Genomic DNA, 14,964 nt, shown 5'->3' with positions numbered 1-14,964 from the left:
CTCTCCATTTTATTTGGTTTTTATTTTCTATTTATTATTATTTGCAACATATGCGGAATGTGATCAATTCATGACGTCGTTCATCTCCTTCTTAGCAACTCTTGGCTGTTCGCAGCTGGCGAGATCGCACGCACTCCTCGATCCTCTTTTCTGATACCGAATTTCTTTCTCTAGAATATCTCATTTTTTGCATTCAAATCCTCGATTTTCTACACCAATATTCCAATTGCAGTATCCAAATCTCAGGATATATATCTATCAAATTTATATTTGTTGTGTGTGGAAAGGAATCCAATCCAATCCAATCGAGGTGACTGTAATGGCGGGCCGTTCCGATACCAACCCTTTCGATGGAGGAGATGAAGTTAATCCCTTCTCTGTAAGATCATTCGCCTAAAATTGTTTTCCTATTGTCAATTCGATTGCATGCCATGGATTTTTTGTTTTTATTTTTAACCTAATTGGATTCACGATACGTAATTTCTAGATTCTCATAGAACAAGGATGCTTTCGTTAAAGTTCTACAACATCCATGCTCGAAATCAACGATCATTTATCCTTACTGGATTTTTACCATAAAAGCATAATAGAAAAATCTAGCTGATGAAGAATAAACCTTCTTCGAATCCATGGAAAGTTATATTCACTTTCATGACGAATTGCGGTTATCATTGAGCATCATTGTTGGTGTTTGATGCGAAAAAATTTCTTCAACATTGCCATGACAATTTATGTGCAAACATAACTCGAAGCTGCTAATATAACTCTCTTTTGGAAATCTCCTGGCATTTAGTTTTTGATCTGTAGCCTGCTACTGAATCTTCAAACACTTTTCTGAATCCAGGATGGAGCGAAAGGAGAATCCTCCAATCAGTCGAAGTTTTCTGGAGGCTCATTTTTTACCACAGTAAGTATCTTCCTACAATCAAACATGTTTTAGTACTCTGTTTATCAAATTTCACTTCTAATATCTATAGATACATTTGAATTTTAATTCACAATTGTTATTCTTTTCATGTAACTTTGATTGTATTACGTCGATTCAGACTACCTCAAGCCTTTCACCCCTTCCTTCGGAGCCTGCTGATTTTCGCAATCCTACAGCTGCAGATGATATCTCTCGAGATAAATATTCCGTATGCGATGTTTTTTCCCCTCATTTTCCTATATATTCTGTCACTTTCATAACATCTTCATCAAGAAAGTTTCGAATACAGGACCTGAAAAGGAAGGAGAGAGAGTTGCAGGCTAAGGAAGCCGAATTGAAAAGGAGGGAACAGGTAATTCTTGATGGTTCCTTTAAGTCTTTTAGTAATCGTATTGCGTAAACTTGCTACTTATTTAGCATAAACCGTAGAATTTAGTTCGAAACAGACTTGCGCAAACTCGTCTTGTGCACATTGATTATGTAGAACATACTAATGATCGATTCTTTGCAGGAGATAAAGCAGAAAGAAGAGGCAGCTGCTCGAGGTGCTCTGTTTTCTTAGTTGATCTTTCTGTTACTTCGCAGTTTTTGTGTACATTTTATTCGAAGTCTTCGCTTGTTCTCAGCCGGTATAGTTCTAGAGGACAAAAACTGGCCTCCGTTCTTCCCTATCATTCATCACGATATTGCGAACGAAATACCTTCCCATGTTCAGAGGATGCAGTATGTAGCATTCGGTACATTTTTAGGTATGTCAATCTGTCGTCAAAGCTTTATTATTATAATTATTTGAGTATTTTGCGCGCCATAAACACGACTGGTGACACATTGCCTGTTGGCGATCGATCAGGGCTTGTATTTACGCTTCTATGGAACGTCGTAGCCGTGACCACAGCATGGATTAGACTCGGAGGTTGTAATCGATACTTATAATTACGTTTGTTTCTATTGTTGTTGTCGAATTTCCTGACCTCTTTATATGTCTGCTAGATCCAACAATTTGGCTTCTTGCTGTTATCTACTTGATATCGGGAGTTCCCGGGGGATACGTTTTATGGTATCGCCCGCTTTACCAGGCATTCAGGTCTGCGTTTTTTCTCGCAAAACTGTTTTCAATAGGTGCTATGAATCGACAAACTGTGTCTAATCTTTATCAATCGCAGGAACGAAAGCACTTTCAAGTTCGGATGGTTCTTCCTGGCTTACCCCGTAAATTTCTAGCTTACATATTCGATACGTATTCCTGTCTTCGACTGAATGAACATATGCAGCCTTTCGTCGCTTCTTATTACAGCTTCACATCGGCTTCTGTATCTTCGCTGCAGTCGCGCCGCCGATAGTTTTCAAAGGAAAATCTCTTTCGTAAGCATTCGCATCGATTTCATTCGATCTCTCTAATTTTTCGCGATCGCATCTTATTACAAATCGCCTTTCTTACAGAGGTATCCTGCCGGCTATAGATCTCGTAGGCAATCATTCTTTAGTCGGAGTAAGTTCCTGTCCGAGCGGACTCATACTAAAATACATACGTTGTTACTCTGCTAAAACATCGGCTGCTCGCGCAGATTTTTTACTTCATCGGCTTCGGACTGTTCTGCGTCGAGGCACTCGTAAGCATTTGGCTCATACAGGTCCAAATGCGCTAACTTTTTACTATTTTCAAAATTTCCAAAAACTTCTGTCTAAACGGAACTAAAATTTGTAGGAAGTGTTCAATTATTTCCGAGGCAGCGGCAAAGCGGCGCAGATGAAGCGCGAAGCTGCCCGCGGCGTCATGAGAGCTGCGGCGTAACGCCGGAGAATGCTGCCGGCGATCATATAACATTTTCGACTCTTACAATAACATATAGATGCTTAGTGATCGATTTCTTCTTCGTGTTAGGACATAATTTTTTGTTGCAACCATTTTTTTAGTGAACATACATTGTCTGTCTAAGACATCTCGTTCATGTTCCAAAGCAATTTCGAATCAATTTCACTATTCAAATGTTTCTCTGTAATGTTATGGAAATGATCGAAACTTCAGCAATGTAAATATAATATATGTATATGTATGTATGTATATATATATATTGAGGTTAATTGATTGAGTTACTTAGAGCAAGAAGCGATGCACTTGTTCTTACAATCCATGGTGCAGCCGCCGCCGCCGCCGCCGTAGCCGTATCCCTTGCCGGAGCGGTTGAAGGACCTGAAGCATTTGCGGGGACACGTCAGCTTTTTCCGGTAACAGGGGCCTTTCTCTCTGCAGACGACGGTGGGCCTCACGAAGCCGCTTACGGGCCCCAAGCCTGGTACGCCGAACCCCATTCCCGGCCCGAAGATTATTCCGTCCATGCCGGAGCTGTCGTCGCCGGCGGCGGCGGAGACGGCAATGAGTAGGAGTAAAGTGACAACGATAGAGAGCTTCTTCATTATGGCTTTGGTAAATGGTGAGTGAGGGGTGAATTGGGGAGTCGAATAAAGGATTAAATACAAGTCAAGGGGGTTGTTAGCAATTAATAAGAGTTAGAAGGATGAGTGGTTGGGTGTTGGGAGTTCCTTTCCTTGGGGGATCCTAGGACTTTCTACGCCACTGGTGTAAATAAGTAGTAGTTGCAATTGTAACTGACTGTAACTGTTATTGAAAGAAGAAGAAGAGAAATTATTTATGAGTATCGTTATCTCAATTGAGGGGATAGACATGCATTATATATTAGGGGTTATTTTTAGATTATTTTTTAAATATATTCGAAGAAAAAAATGAATTGGGTGAAAAACTTTTTATGCAATACAATTGTGATCCTACTAATTAATATGTATATATATTTATATATTTTATAAAATTTGACTCTATATATGAAATCATTTTATATTGATATACTTTATTAAACTTGATTTAATATAATATAATATAATATATATCTATATATATATATATATATAGAGAGAGAGAGAGATTTGCAATATTAAAAAATAATATGTGTGCCATTACAGAAAATTTCTTTATTACACTTAGTTTAAGTAATTGTAACTAATTTTTTTATAGCTACAAATAAAATATGTTGATTAGGCTACATTCAAACTGGTAATTTTATTAATAATCTTTACTAAAAATAGAATGTAGTGGTAGTGTCGGAAACAAACAACTGAAAATGACAAATTCAAAATAACAAACAATATTATATCATTATCATTGTTACATTTAGACACAACCATGAAATAAACAACAATAATAATAATTATTATTAAAAAACAATTTCCGTCCAGTGTGAAAGCGACATTCTTTAGGAACGTGTGAAGTGTGAACCCAACAAGAAGATGCCCATATCATTGAGTTTGCTTTATTTTAATTTAATAAAATTAATTGCCACTTTGATAATTAATTGTGAGACACACAATAAAAAAAGACCCACAAGTTGCAACACAAAATACTAACAACATACATAAACTATAGCTCCAAGAACACGAAGAAAAGAATCTCATCAAATTAATAAATCAATTGTACACATCTATCTCTCTATCTATAGATCTTGTGTTTAACTTCACACACTAATTCAGTGTACCAAAATTTTAAATTTTAAAAACAAATAATAATAATAACTTATTACAATGGCCCATTGTCCGTGGACACGAACCCATCCACTTATACTAACTTTAAAAAAAGGTTATTTCCCACGTGGTCTTTTTCAAGTCAAAAAATTTCTTATTTGGCAAAAGCTAAACGGAGGACAGTATTTCCCGGGTGCCCTGGGAAACGCGGGTGTTTTCATTGAAAAAGGTTGTAAATAAGTGCAAAATCGAGGGGTATTTTGGAAAATGGAGCAGTATATAAGGGCGGGCTTGCCGACTTCAATGGACCATCTCATCACCGTACCAAAAACAAAGGCAGAGCAGAAATAAACAGTTTTTACTTACAGGCGGCGATGTCAGGAGGTCGGAGAGACGCGATGAATGGAAATTCGTGGCGGAGTATGGAGTACCGGCGGACGATTCCCAAGAGAGGCCAAGTCAAGGCGGCGATTGTCTCGGGACTGGCTCATTCCCTCTCCTCCATCTTCTCTCACGCTTCTTCGCCTTCTCATTCATGATCTTCAATCCCCCAAATTTTGTGCAACTTTAATTATTAGGGTAATTCACTCAAGAGTATATCTGTACTGTACTGTGTGTGTGTGTGCGTGCAGTTAGTTGAGTTGTGAGGCTTTTTTTTCTTATATTTTCAGATTAGGGTTTCCAAGTTGAAATGTGTTCTTTCTTTATGTTATTTTTGTTGATAGAGAAGATCATCTCTTTGAAATGAGCCTTGAGTTGAGTAGGCCCAGCTGTAATATACCACCACTTGCCATTGATCCACTTATTATAATCTAATCTAATCTCTTCATGGCTTGTCTGATACTGATACATATACACACATACAGTATACATACACTCCAGAATCACTTTTCAGACAATGGTCGCCCCTGCTACCAGGTGCTCGGTAGATTCATCCTCCATCACCCTATCGTCACTTTCGTAGATATCTACCTCATTCGCCGCATCACTCCGTACAACAGTCGCTAATAATATGCACACACCCTGCATTGCTCTGCTCATCATTATAACTTACTTGATAAACAATCATATGTTTCTTGCAATTTTCGAAAAGAACCAACTAGAGACACACATCCTGACATCTTTTTTGATGGTTTTCAGTTTTTTTTTTTACCTGTGTTAGGAAGATCAAGCAGGCTGCCCACTTCCAGATATCACCACTCGACACCACAAAGTCCCGGAATTCTTCTAACTTTTCAGCCAGGTCTTTCGGTAGCACCTGCGGCAAAGATGAGCGCAGTCGTAGAAACATATGCAAGAGAAAGATTTCATGAGGATCGGAGTAATACAGCGCTAACCTTTTTCCAGTCAGGATTCACAAACACATAGGATGCGGTCACCGTCTCCAATAGGAGCAGTAGCAGAACAATAATCATATACTGTGATTTCGTTAAGGCCATCCAATCCATGATATTGCTAGGTAAATTTCAACTGAATTCTTATCTTCTTGTGAGTTTTATTTAAAGACTATTGATATCTTTGGATACGCTCGACAGGCAGAGGGAATTTGCAGTGTTGGCAGCAATGTGTCCTAGACAGGCGATCGCACAGATTGCAACACCGGCCCCAAGAAAGGCATGAAAAAACCTGCAAAATGGATAAACTTTTTGTTAAGGTTTGTTGTCCCATTCTCTTACATCAAAGAAATGAACAAGTTATGGTACATTCGAGATTACCATGGAACAGCAACATGATGGGAATGCGAAGATGAATCCTCCCCCTCCACCTGCCAAACTCTGATCATCAAAACACCATACGCGGTTGCAGCGACGCCCCCCAAACCCATGATGCAGTTGAACACTCTCAGGGATGACTTGAGCCATATCTGCACCATTTCCGCATTTGACCCTAAGGTATCCGCCACAGACACACACACACACACTCTTCTTCCTGTTCCGCTGTGAGCTTAATTTGCACAACCAGTGCCTGTCTTCTTTTGCTGATAATATATGCTCCTTGGCTGATCATGTGCAGAGGAAATTTCCAAGAAACTACTGAGGGGTGTTCGAAAAAGAGACTTCACACTTACTGGGCCAGGTAAGTACATGATTTATAACTAGAAAGTGACAGGAATGAGAAGCTTCTCAGTGATAGTGATGTGTTAGGGATGACGAGTATAGAGATAGAACAGTTGAACCTGCTCATTGGGGGAGGGGGTTTAGATCATCTTCTTGCATTGAGTTATCAAGAAGAATGAATACCAATCTTGAGGTCTCCATAATTGTAATAATGATTAAGAGCAATAAATGGAAGCTATGGTCATTACAATTCTTAAAATTCATTACATTCATGAGTGAGTTTCACGAATCCAAAATACAATCAATAAGATAAATGTATATATAGATCATAAATACTACAAAGTCATTTCAGACTACTTTCTTCTTATCAGCAATAAATATCCTCAAAAAACCCTTTCAAAGGGAAGTAAATCCACAAAAAAATCATACGATCTACAGTAATAAAAAGGTCATGTAATGGAACAATCAGTTACCTTTGCGGGATACAGTTTGGCTGAGTTGCCGATAGAGGTAAGCTTGGGCAGCAGAAAAAACTTATTAGCCAAGAGCCACGATAGTGTTGATGCTTTCTTCATGCAGAAGTACCAGGCATCCCATCTCGCTCAGCATCCCGGGACTTGGAATCAACGACGGGTGTGTCTGGTTTATTTTCAGGTGGGGGTTTTGGTGGTCGTCCTTGAATTTGACTAACTTTCTCTGTGGGTATCTCAAACTGTTGCCAAATGAGTATATGTTACTTGAATGCTCCCAATATACATGCATCGAACAATATCAATATTTCAAGAATATGAAACATTCGGGAGTATGGAAAATCAATGAGACAGTTTAAAAACGTCCATTGATTCAAATGAGTCAAGAAAGTTTGTGTAATAGTAATATAGCCAGGGAGCCGAGAAAGTTTGCGCACTTCAGAAAAGCTATTATGCATTCCGTTAAAAGGTCATGACCCACCATTGTCTTTCATGTATTCTCAGACATGAATATGTGCACATAATTCAAATAACATACGACAAAGCAAGTAAGCAGCTGTTTAGTTGTTTACCCTGTACCCACATCCGGCTACGCAAGCACGAAAGCATTCCTGTCAAGTACAACAAAAGAATTGATATCAATGGAATTTGTTATTGAGACAAGAAATCAAACTCTAACATAAATGGAGTTTTCGGTCCGCCTTCTCAAACTTGTTTTTAAAACAGAACAAAGTCTAGAACACACCACAAACATTCTGAAAGGATTTCTCTTTTGTTACTACATTAACAAGGCTATTATAATTGTATGCAAAAAACCCAAATTCATTGCTCACATAAAATAATTCCGCATCATTAGTTCATTACTATCTTCGTCCCCATCAAAATGCATAATAGAGCCTGAACAGAAAAACACTCTGCTTATTAAACTTCTGTTATGATTTTTTTCTTATTTTAAAAAGAAAAATCAAGGAGAACTACAGGTACACACCTCCGAAATTTCTAATATAACCATCCTTAAGAAACCCAAAAATCTTTTATTTGGACAAATAAGAACCAAATATTGCAATAGTTTTCCCCGCTGAATATACGACAAGCAGAGAAAACAAAAATTGATGCAACAAAATTGAATAAACCTCTGAATAGGTCACAGAACCAGGAGAGCGATCGATATAAGCACTCCATTGCTGGTCCTTAAGAACTGGGTCTTTGTAGCATATCCCATCACACTCTTCCACGCCTAAATATCATATACACATCTAGTTATTTTCATTGTATTCCTTGTTAACTTCAATGTAAACAAGAAACCTTAAACTTTGGTCAAATAAGTAAATGGTTTATCAATGTATAATCATGAGCACTACTTTCGAAAATAAATCAAGTGACGGATTCTCTATTTGCATTTAGAAAGCAATGAACCAAACATGCTAGACAACAAAGCTTAGAATTCGTCTTATTGCACATCGCTAGTATCGTTAAAAAACAATATTGCATGCAATGATATAGAAGTATTGGGCACATCTGTCCATGTTTACATTCAACACAAGAGATTATGCACTAGAATACAATGAAACTTCACAGTTGCATTTTGTTTGGAAATAGACAGATGACATGCCAACTAGAACTTACATTCCTCCATGGTATCACCATCAGCATCACACCCCTTTTTGCAAAACACTCTCCCTACAAAAATGCAAAAATCAGATATAGCAGTTTGATGCAATTTCAGAAACAAAACGCCATTCAAATAAGGGAAATCATACACAATATTTCCTATAACGTAAACTGTCATGCAGGTGCAGCAGCGAGTTAATAAATTGTAAAACAATATAAATCAATTCAAACAGATCTTTAAGCACCCATCCTTCCAGTTAGGAAAGGCGTCAGATTACTCATTTAATTTTAACGCCACATAACAGAACAAAAGCAGACCTCCACACGGGCCCAACCACATACGCCATAAAAAACAAAAAATTATTTCTCCATTCCGAAACAAAAACGCATAAAAGCAAGAGATACATCAACAAAAATCATCGTCACAAACACGGATGCGAAAAGAGGCAAAAACATATACATGGAATCTGCGTTAGAGCAGCGAATTTGTTGGTACATTCGCTGTTGCAAGGCGGCGCCCACTGCGGTGGCATCCTTCCTCTCTTCACTCCGATCAATATCCTCGCCTGAGTCCGAGACCGTACGCTCTGATTAAACGCGAAATCAGCAGTACGAAGCCACAGCCCCCGTAACTCTCCAACCATCCATACATTGCTCTCGTCACTCCTGGGCCCCGAAAGCCCGTTTATCCAAATTGGGCCTACACAGCCCACTATTCAATGAATTGGGCCTTTCCAATTTATTTAACAGGCTGACGTGCAGACATCTAATCCTGTCCTCACTTCTGGGCCTCGATAGCCCGTTATTCCAAATTGGGCCTACCCAGCCCACTATTAAATACATTGGGCCTTTCCAATTAATTTAACAGGCTGAGGTGGAGACATCCAATCCTCTCCTCACTTCTGGGCCTCGAAAGCCCGTTATCCAAATTGGGCCTACACAGCCCCTTATTAATAAGTTGGGCCTGGTCCATTTATTTATTTATTTAACAGGATGACGTGGCGCGTGCTATGTTGGTGGGAACGACGCCCTTTGCTCGTGGTAATAATTACAAAACACGATTTATAGCGGTGTTTCATTGTCTGAGATGAGATGATTGAGAGAATGGGGAGCCGTGCCAAATCATAATCGTGGCATCGAATTCGATCCATCCTACGAATAAAGTAGGAGGGCGGCTGCACAGGTGTCACTATACTCACCTCATCATTTTTTTCTTTATTATTTTTTTTTGATCGGAGATACTCACCTCATCATTGATGGTAGTAATAATAAGCAGCTGCTTATATTTTACGTGTTGTTAGATTCTGACTCAATCGCCGTGGGATTTGTCTGTCTCCCTCACCGTTAGAGAGAGAGAGGAAGAGTCGTGATTCGGATATAAAGAAAAAAGATCGCGTTTTTGAGATGGACCACGACTTTGATTGTGTTAAACGCGACTTTAGTTAGTGTTATTGAGGAGGAGGGGAGTTATACTTATTCATATATATATATTAGGGCTGGGGGGTTGGGGTGGGGAGAGATATAGAAGAGCAGGGCGGATTTGAATTGGGAGAGGGAGTTTCTAGAATCGGATGGCGGCCGCCGGTGGAGGAGATGTGAAATCGAAGGCGGAACTGGACGCCGTCGTAGCTCAGGGTGTTCCGGTGGTCTTGCACTTTTGGGCGTCGTGGTGCGAGGCGTCGAAGCACATGGATCAAGTGTTTTCGCACCTCGCTACCGATTTCCCTCTCGCTCGCTTCCTTAGGGTATATATCTGTGTTTTTTGTTGGTTTTTCTTCGTCTGTTTGTGTTTCTCGTTGTATTTCACACTGGTGCGGTTTTTGTGTGCTGTTCTGAGATCTGTATGGGGATTTAATAAGGGTATAGGGGAGATCAAAATGTGAAATTATGATTGTTTGATTGGGTATACTGTCTGCTCCTGTTGCTTAAGGTTTTTTTGTCTTTCGAGAAATGGATGCTCGAGTGGAGTGTGGATAATTTAGAGCTACGAGTTGAATACGATTCAGTATAGCTTGTGTTGAATCGTTTTACAGGGTTAGGGAACAAGATTGAACTCACAAGGTACAAAAAATAAAAGGTGTCTTAGAAACTTAGATTAGTTCCAAAAGGAGGGACTGGAGGATGAAGAAGTTGTTTTTTGATGCTTAAAAGGGAACAATGGCCTTGTTAAAGTTGGGGGATATATAGTTTGTGCACTGAGAGGATTGATTTTATTTTGTTGCAGTTTGACAGACGATCTTGATTATATATAGCATAGCATTGAGTGGTTATTGGATACGTGAATACAGGAAGTGAAGATGATGCCTTGTTCATTACATCATCTTTCTGCGAATCTGACAGTGATTTCATTTTGATAATATAGGTTGAAGCTGAACAACAACCTGAAATTTCTGATGCATATTCAGTTGCTGCTGTGCCTTTCTTTGTGTTCTTCAAGGTATGGTTGATGCAAACATGTTCCGCACTGCTTGTCTTATCGACAGGGATTTCCAAGCAAAATGCAATATTCTGTTTTTGGTGTTTGGCACAGCTATTTCATGAAATCTGCCACCTATCAAATAAATTCAATAGTTTCTTGCTTCAAATCCAAAGAATGGAATTATTTACGACAATTTTATAGATTCACCAATTGTGATGGTATCTAAATGACCTCCTTCTGAAACCCTTACCGTCCAGTGCACTGTAGTGACATTAAAGAACTTTATCATGCTTATAGAATCTGCAGTCTCTCTAATTTAGGTCCTCTTATGGTTTTACTAGGATGGAAAAGCAGTTGATACACTAGAAGGAGCTGATCCTTCAAGCTTGGCCAACAAGGTTGCTAAAGTTGCAGGCGGAATTAGTTCCCAGGAGCCTGCAGCTCCGGCGAGTCTTGGGATGGCCGCAGGGCCCACCATTCTCGAAACAGTCAAGGAGCTTGCCATGGTAAATGGTGGATCTCAGCATGATCGCCAGTCACAATCTGGTGTCGGTGATCAGCTAAAGAAGAAGCTTCAGCAGCTTGTTGATTCTCAGCCTATCATGCTTTTCATGAAAGGCAGCCCTGAGTCACCAAAATGTGGTTTTAGTCAAAAAGTAGTTGATATCTTGAAGAAAGAAAAGGTTAACTTTGGAAGTTTCGATATCTTAACAGATAATGAAATTCGTGAGGGACTGAAGAAGTTTTCAAACTGGCCTACATTTCCTCAGCTTTATTGTAAGGGAGAACTGCTCGGTGGCTGTGACATTGCAATTTCTATGCACGAAAGTGGAGAACTTGCTGAGATTTTTAAAGATCATGGAATAGAGACGATTGATTCAAATGATGGAAAGAAAGCCGAACCTGATAGTGGAAAGGGCGGCATCACTAAAGCCTCCGGCTTGAGTGCAGCGTTGACTGATCGATTACATGGCCTGATTAATTTAGCACCAGTCGTGCTGTTTATGAAGGGGAAGCCTGACGAGCCCCGGTGTGGTTTCAGCCGCAAGGTTGTTGACATCCTTAGACAGGAGAAAGTTCCATTTGAGAGCTTCGACATTCTTTCAGATGATGAAGTTCGCCAAGGGATAAAAGTGTATTCAAATTGGTCAAGTTTTCCTCAGCTATATATAGGTGGAGAACTGATTGGCGGATCAGACATCGTCTTGGAAATGCAAAAGAGTGGAGAACTTAAAAAGATTCTGACTGAGAAAGGGATCTCTTCTGGTGAGACCCTTGAGGATCGCATGAATCGGTTGATAAATTCTTCTCCTGTGATGCTCTTTATGAAGGGGACCCCGGATGCTCCAAGATGTGGTTTTAGCTCTAAGGTTGTGAATGCCCTTAAGGAGGATGGTATCGAATTTGGATTTTTCGATATTCTGACTGATGAGGAGGTGAGGCAGGGATTGAAGACATTCTCAAGCTGGCCGACATTTCCACAATTATACTACAAGGGAGAGTTCATCGGAGGCTGTGATATTGTGCTGGAGCTTCAAAGTAATGGCGAGCTGAAGTCTACCCTCTCCGAGTAAATCCAGAATTGAGACTTAATCCTCTTGACAGCTATAATGGATTGTGTTTGAGACACAGCCAAGGTAATTTCTGCATCTATAGGTGAGATTATTATTTTAGAACTCTGTCAAAACTTATGAACGCATGGCCAGTGCTTCTGTGTGAGGTTTTGTTCAGCCATTATTGCTTGTGGTTATGAGAATTTTCAGATGTCTTTGCAAATGTTTTGCCATTGAAATGGATCCCCACTTTATACAAAATTTAATCCAACACTTAGAAGGGTACCTGAAAGGTGTACAAATGGCAACATCACTTAAACTATCTAAGCTGCTTCAAGAATCTTTAAGAATTCTTCATCTTTTTCATATTTATCAGCTTTCAAGATGTCTAGGATTCTTTCTCTCTCCTCACCACCGCTGGTAATGTAGGAATTCAGAAATGTTTTATACATATGTCTTCTCAATGGGATGGCTGATCTCAACCAAGTTACTACTTTCTCAGCATCATCAAGTCTACCTTTCTCACCAACCAATTTTAGTAACTTTGTGACAACTTTATCACCAATCTTTGCCCCTTTGTAGGCTTCGCATAAAGATATGGCCATTTTTAGGCACTCCAATCCATTATCCATCTTGCCTTTTTCAAGATAACCTATTACCAGCCTACCCCAAATATTGGGTGTTGTTTCCTTCCCCATTCCAACCAAGTCTCTAAGCAATTCTTCAGACTTTCCACACAAGCCCTTTTCGATGTATCCAACAATGACAACAGAGGGCACCCGGAAATCGTAGCAATTTCTGGATAACTCCCACTCTTTAAGCACTTTATCGGCTTCCTCAAGCTCGTCGAGCTTTACTAAGGAATCCAGCATGTTTAGGTAATCTTTGTTAAGGCATCTCTTGCAGTTATCCTTCTCAAGACACCATAAACTCAAAACTTTGTCTCTGTTTCCCATTCGAGCATGGAGCGAGATAAGATGGTTATACCCGAGTCCATCTTTGCTGTCCAGCATACCTTCGGCTTTCTCAAGGATGCTATTTGCCTTGTCTTTGAGCTCAGCTTTAACAAGGAAATTCGCCACGACTGCATATGTATTCCAATCCATGACAATATTGGCATCACATTCCATTTCATTCAGGATGCTCTCCAATCCCTTGATATCAGATCTCGCACCAAATGAAGTGATGCAGATTCGATAACTCAAATTGTCAGGCTGACAACCGTTATTTCTCATCTGGTTAAAGATTTCAGGGATCTCAGCGTTCTTGCCAATATCGGAGTAGAGACACATAAGGTCATTGTAAGCTACAGAAGATAAAGCAAGACCCTTCTCTTTAATGGTATTAAAATGCACCAGTGCTTTCTCCGTTTGGCGCTGCCTGACATAACAATGTAACAGAGCACCGTAAGCCTTGTCAGTCTTGTCTTCCTCACTCAAGCTACTGAAATAGTCTTCTGCAGATTCGAACCCATGAACCTTACCAATCAGATCCAACTGCACGGCGTGCTGCACCGGGGTAAATGCAAAACCTCTATTTTTCATCCACTCGGAAACCTGCATTGCATTTCACAATATTAGGGAGCAAACAACCAAGAAAATTCAAAGCCCTAGAGACTGTTGGCTTGTTCTCTGTAGCTCAGCCAGTTGAGTTCAAACTCAGAGCTATATGCAGATGTAAATTACTACTATAAAATATCACTTCGCTCAGCAATCCGTGATGAAATCTACTAGCAGCAAGCAAACCAATAAGAGAATGTTAATTTATGCAAAAACAGCCAGAACCAAAACAGTAACCACAAATGACAGAAGCCACATCCATTTATTAGAATATGGGGGAAAACACCAAATAGCATCAACATGCTTCAAATTTCAACCATTCATCGACTTATTCGCCAGAAAAGGCAAAAATGAACAAATCGAAGTGTAGTACCTGTAACGCTTGGTTGTAACGTTTACGCTTTCGGAGGTCCACAATTATGCGCTGAAGCTCCGCGAATCGCACTTTATTTCCCATTTCAACCCATTTTTCTAGCTCTGGAGTTACATTCACGGTAGGGCTCCCCATGGGGCTGATTCTCCCGTATAATGATGCCTTGCTCTTCTGCTTGCTATTCGTGTAGTAGCAGTGATCGCCGACAACGTGCCTTCGAATTAAGCCTCTGATCTCGCGCGCACTGGACAGCATATCGGAAATCGAATCCAATTTCAACCTCTGCAAATTTCCAAATGAGAGAGAGTTTGTGAAGGAGATTAACGACCCTGCTCGCCGGGAGGTTTTTCGGAGGGTTTATGACTCCATCGGGGTTGAAATGCTAATAAAGAAAACCTGGAAGGACTAAAGAGTATATTTTTTAATGGGCCACACATTGGCCCAACAATAGAATATTTGGGCC

General features: G+C 39.8%; 6 protein-coding genes across 7 annotated transcripts; 2 read left to right on the top strand and 4 right to left on the bottom strand.

The window, feature by feature from the left end:
* The first annotated feature begins 93 nt into the window (after nucleotides 1-93).
* Nucleotides 94-2,839, top strand: LOC127249776 (secretory carrier-associated membrane protein 1-like). Its single transcript, XM_051272764.1, has 13 exons — nucleotides 94-379; nucleotides 845-907; nucleotides 1,047-1,136; nucleotides 1,218-1,280; nucleotides 1,440-1,473; nucleotides 1,555-1,677; nucleotides 1,779-1,841; nucleotides 1,919-2,012; nucleotides 2,092-2,137; nucleotides 2,223-2,290; nucleotides 2,369-2,417; nucleotides 2,494-2,559; nucleotides 2,634-2,839. Exons 1-13 carry the CDS (start codon nucleotides 320-322, stop codon nucleotides 2,718-2,720), a joined length of 906 nt encoding a protein of 301 aa, XP_051128721.1. The 5' UTR covers nucleotides 94-319; the 3' UTR covers nucleotides 2,721-2,839.
* A 45-nt stretch (nucleotides 2,840-2,884) lies between these two features.
* On the bottom strand, nucleotides 2,885-3,482 carry LOC127249777 (uncharacterized). The gene has a single exon (XM_051272765.1). The coding sequence runs from the start codon at nucleotides 3,341-3,343 to the stop codon at nucleotides 3,020-3,022; it is 324 nt and encodes a 107-aa protein (XP_051128722.1). The 5' UTR covers nucleotides 3,344-3,482; the 3' UTR covers nucleotides 2,885-3,019.
* A 1,459-nt stretch (nucleotides 3,483-4,941) lies between these two features.
* Nucleotides 4,942-6,545, bottom strand: LOC127249685 (tetraspanin-19-like). The gene is made up of 6 exons (XM_051272616.1): nucleotides 6,517-6,545; nucleotides 6,175-6,396; nucleotides 5,986-6,085; nucleotides 5,797-5,877; nucleotides 5,613-5,717; nucleotides 4,942-5,482 (listed from the first exon to the last, which is right to left on the bottom strand). Exons 1-6 carry the CDS (start codon nucleotides 6,543-6,545, stop codon nucleotides 5,351-5,353), a joined length of 669 nt encoding a protein of 222 aa, XP_051128573.1. The 3' UTR covers nucleotides 4,942-5,350.
* Nucleotides 6,340-9,219, bottom strand: LOC127249833 (uncharacterized). 2 transcript variants are annotated; one of them, XR_007838485.1, is made up of 6 exons: nucleotides 9,058-9,219; nucleotides 8,613-8,666; nucleotides 8,120-8,223; nucleotides 7,559-7,597; nucleotides 6,990-7,228; nucleotides 6,340-6,458 (listed from the first exon to the last, which is right to left on the bottom strand). XR_007838485.1 is itself a non-coding variant. In XM_051272855.1 (5 exons), the coding sequence occupies exons 1-5, from the start codon at nucleotides 9,128-9,130 to the stop codon at nucleotides 7,088-7,090; spliced, it is 411 nt and encodes a 136-aa protein (XP_051128812.1). In that variant the 5' UTR covers nucleotides 9,131-9,219; the 3' UTR covers nucleotides 6,758-7,087. The 2 variants fall into 2 exon arrangements, 1 of the variants encoding a protein (XP_051128812.1); XM_051272855.1 differs by lacking the exon at nucleotides 6,340-6,458 and having other exon boundaries at nucleotides 6,758-7,228.
* Nucleotides 9,220-10,092: 873 nt separating this feature from the next.
* Nucleotides 10,093-12,792, top strand: LOC127249888 (monothiol glutaredoxin-S17). The gene is made up of 3 exons (XM_051272943.1): nucleotides 10,093-10,342; nucleotides 10,960-11,034; nucleotides 11,358-12,792. The coding sequence occupies exons 1-3, from the start codon at nucleotides 10,169-10,171 to the stop codon at nucleotides 12,588-12,590; spliced, it is 1,482 nt and encodes a 493-aa protein (XP_051128900.1). The 5' UTR covers nucleotides 10,093-10,168; the 3' UTR covers nucleotides 12,591-12,792.
* LOC127249887 (pentatricopeptide repeat-containing protein At4g21705, mitochondrial) lies at nucleotides 11,347-14,871 on the bottom strand. The gene is made up of 2 exons (XM_051272942.1): nucleotides 14,502-14,871; nucleotides 11,347-14,125 (listed from the first exon to the last, which is right to left on the bottom strand). Exons 1-2 carry the CDS (start codon nucleotides 14,754-14,756, stop codon nucleotides 12,893-12,895), a joined length of 1,488 nt encoding a protein of 495 aa, XP_051128899.1. The 5' UTR covers nucleotides 14,757-14,871; the 3' UTR covers nucleotides 11,347-12,892.
* Nucleotides 14,872-14,964: the final 93 nt, after the last annotated feature.

This window comes from Andrographis paniculata, unplaced genomic scaffold (genome assembly GCF_009805555.1).
Source record: "Andrographis paniculata isolate CXL003 unplaced genomic scaffold, ASM980555v1 Contig36END, whole genome shotgun sequence".
Classification (NCBI taxonomy): domain Eukaryota; kingdom Viridiplantae; phylum Streptophyta; class Magnoliopsida; order Lamiales; family Acanthaceae; genus Andrographis; species Andrographis paniculata.
This window is presented reverse-complemented; position numbering and strand designations above follow the sequence as displayed.

Coding starts and splice junctions, on each gene's coding strand:
- LOC127249833 (XM_051272855.1), bottom strand. CDS start 9,130: ATGCCACCGCAGTGGGCGCCGCCTTGCAACAGCGAATGTACCAACAAA. Junction 8,667..9,057: donor TGCTCTAACGCAGATTCCAT/GTATATGTTTTT, acceptor GCATTTTTGTAG/GGAGAGTGTTTTGCAAAAAG. Junction 7,229..7,558: donor TAGCCGGATGTGGGTACAGG/GTAAACAACTAA, acceptor ATTTGGCAACAG/TTTGAGATACCCACAGAGAA.
- LOC127249887 (XM_051272942.1), bottom strand. CDS start 14,756: ATGCTGTCCAGTGCGCGCGAGATCAGAGGCTTAATTCGAAGGCACGTT. Junction 14,126..14,501: donor GTTACAACCAAGCGTTACAG/GTACTACACTTC, acceptor AATGCAATGCAG/GTTTCCGAGTGGATGAAAAA.
- LOC127249776 (XM_051272764.1), top strand. CDS start 320: ATGGCGGGCCGTTCCGATACCAACCCTTTCGATGGAGGAGATGAAGTT. Junction 380..844: donor ATGAAGTTAATCCCTTCTCT/GTAAGATCATTC, acceptor TTCTGAATCCAG/GATGGAGCGAAAGGAGAATC. Junction 1,137..1,217: donor TCTCTCGAGATAAATATTCC/GTATGCGATGTT, acceptor TTTCGAATACAG/GACCTGAAAAGGAAGGAGAG.
- LOC127249685 (XM_051272616.1), bottom strand. CDS start 6,545: ATGTACTTACCTGGCCCAGTAAGTGTGAA. Junction 5,878..5,985: donor ATTCCCTCTGCCTGTCGAGC/GTATCCAAAGAT, acceptor ACGAAATCACAG/TATATGATTATTGTTCTGCT. Junction 5,718..5,796: donor TGAATCCTGACTGGAAAAAG/GTTAGCGCTGTA, acceptor TCTTTGCCGCAG/GTGCTACCGAAAGACCTGGC.
- LOC127249777 (XM_051272765.1), bottom strand. CDS start 3,343: ATGAAGAAGCTCTCTATCGTTGTCACTTTACTCCTACTCATTGCCGTC.
- LOC127249888 (XM_051272943.1), top strand. CDS start 10,169: ATGGCGGCCGCCGGTGGAGGAGATGTGAAATCGAAGGCGGAACTGGAC. Junction 10,343..10,959: donor CTCTCGCTCGCTTCCTTAGG/GTATATATCTGT, acceptor TTGATAATATAG/GTTGAAGCTGAACAACAACC. Junction 11,035..11,357: donor CTTTCTTTGTGTTCTTCAAG/GTATGGTTGATG, acceptor TGGTTTTACTAG/GATGGAAAAGCAGTTGATAC.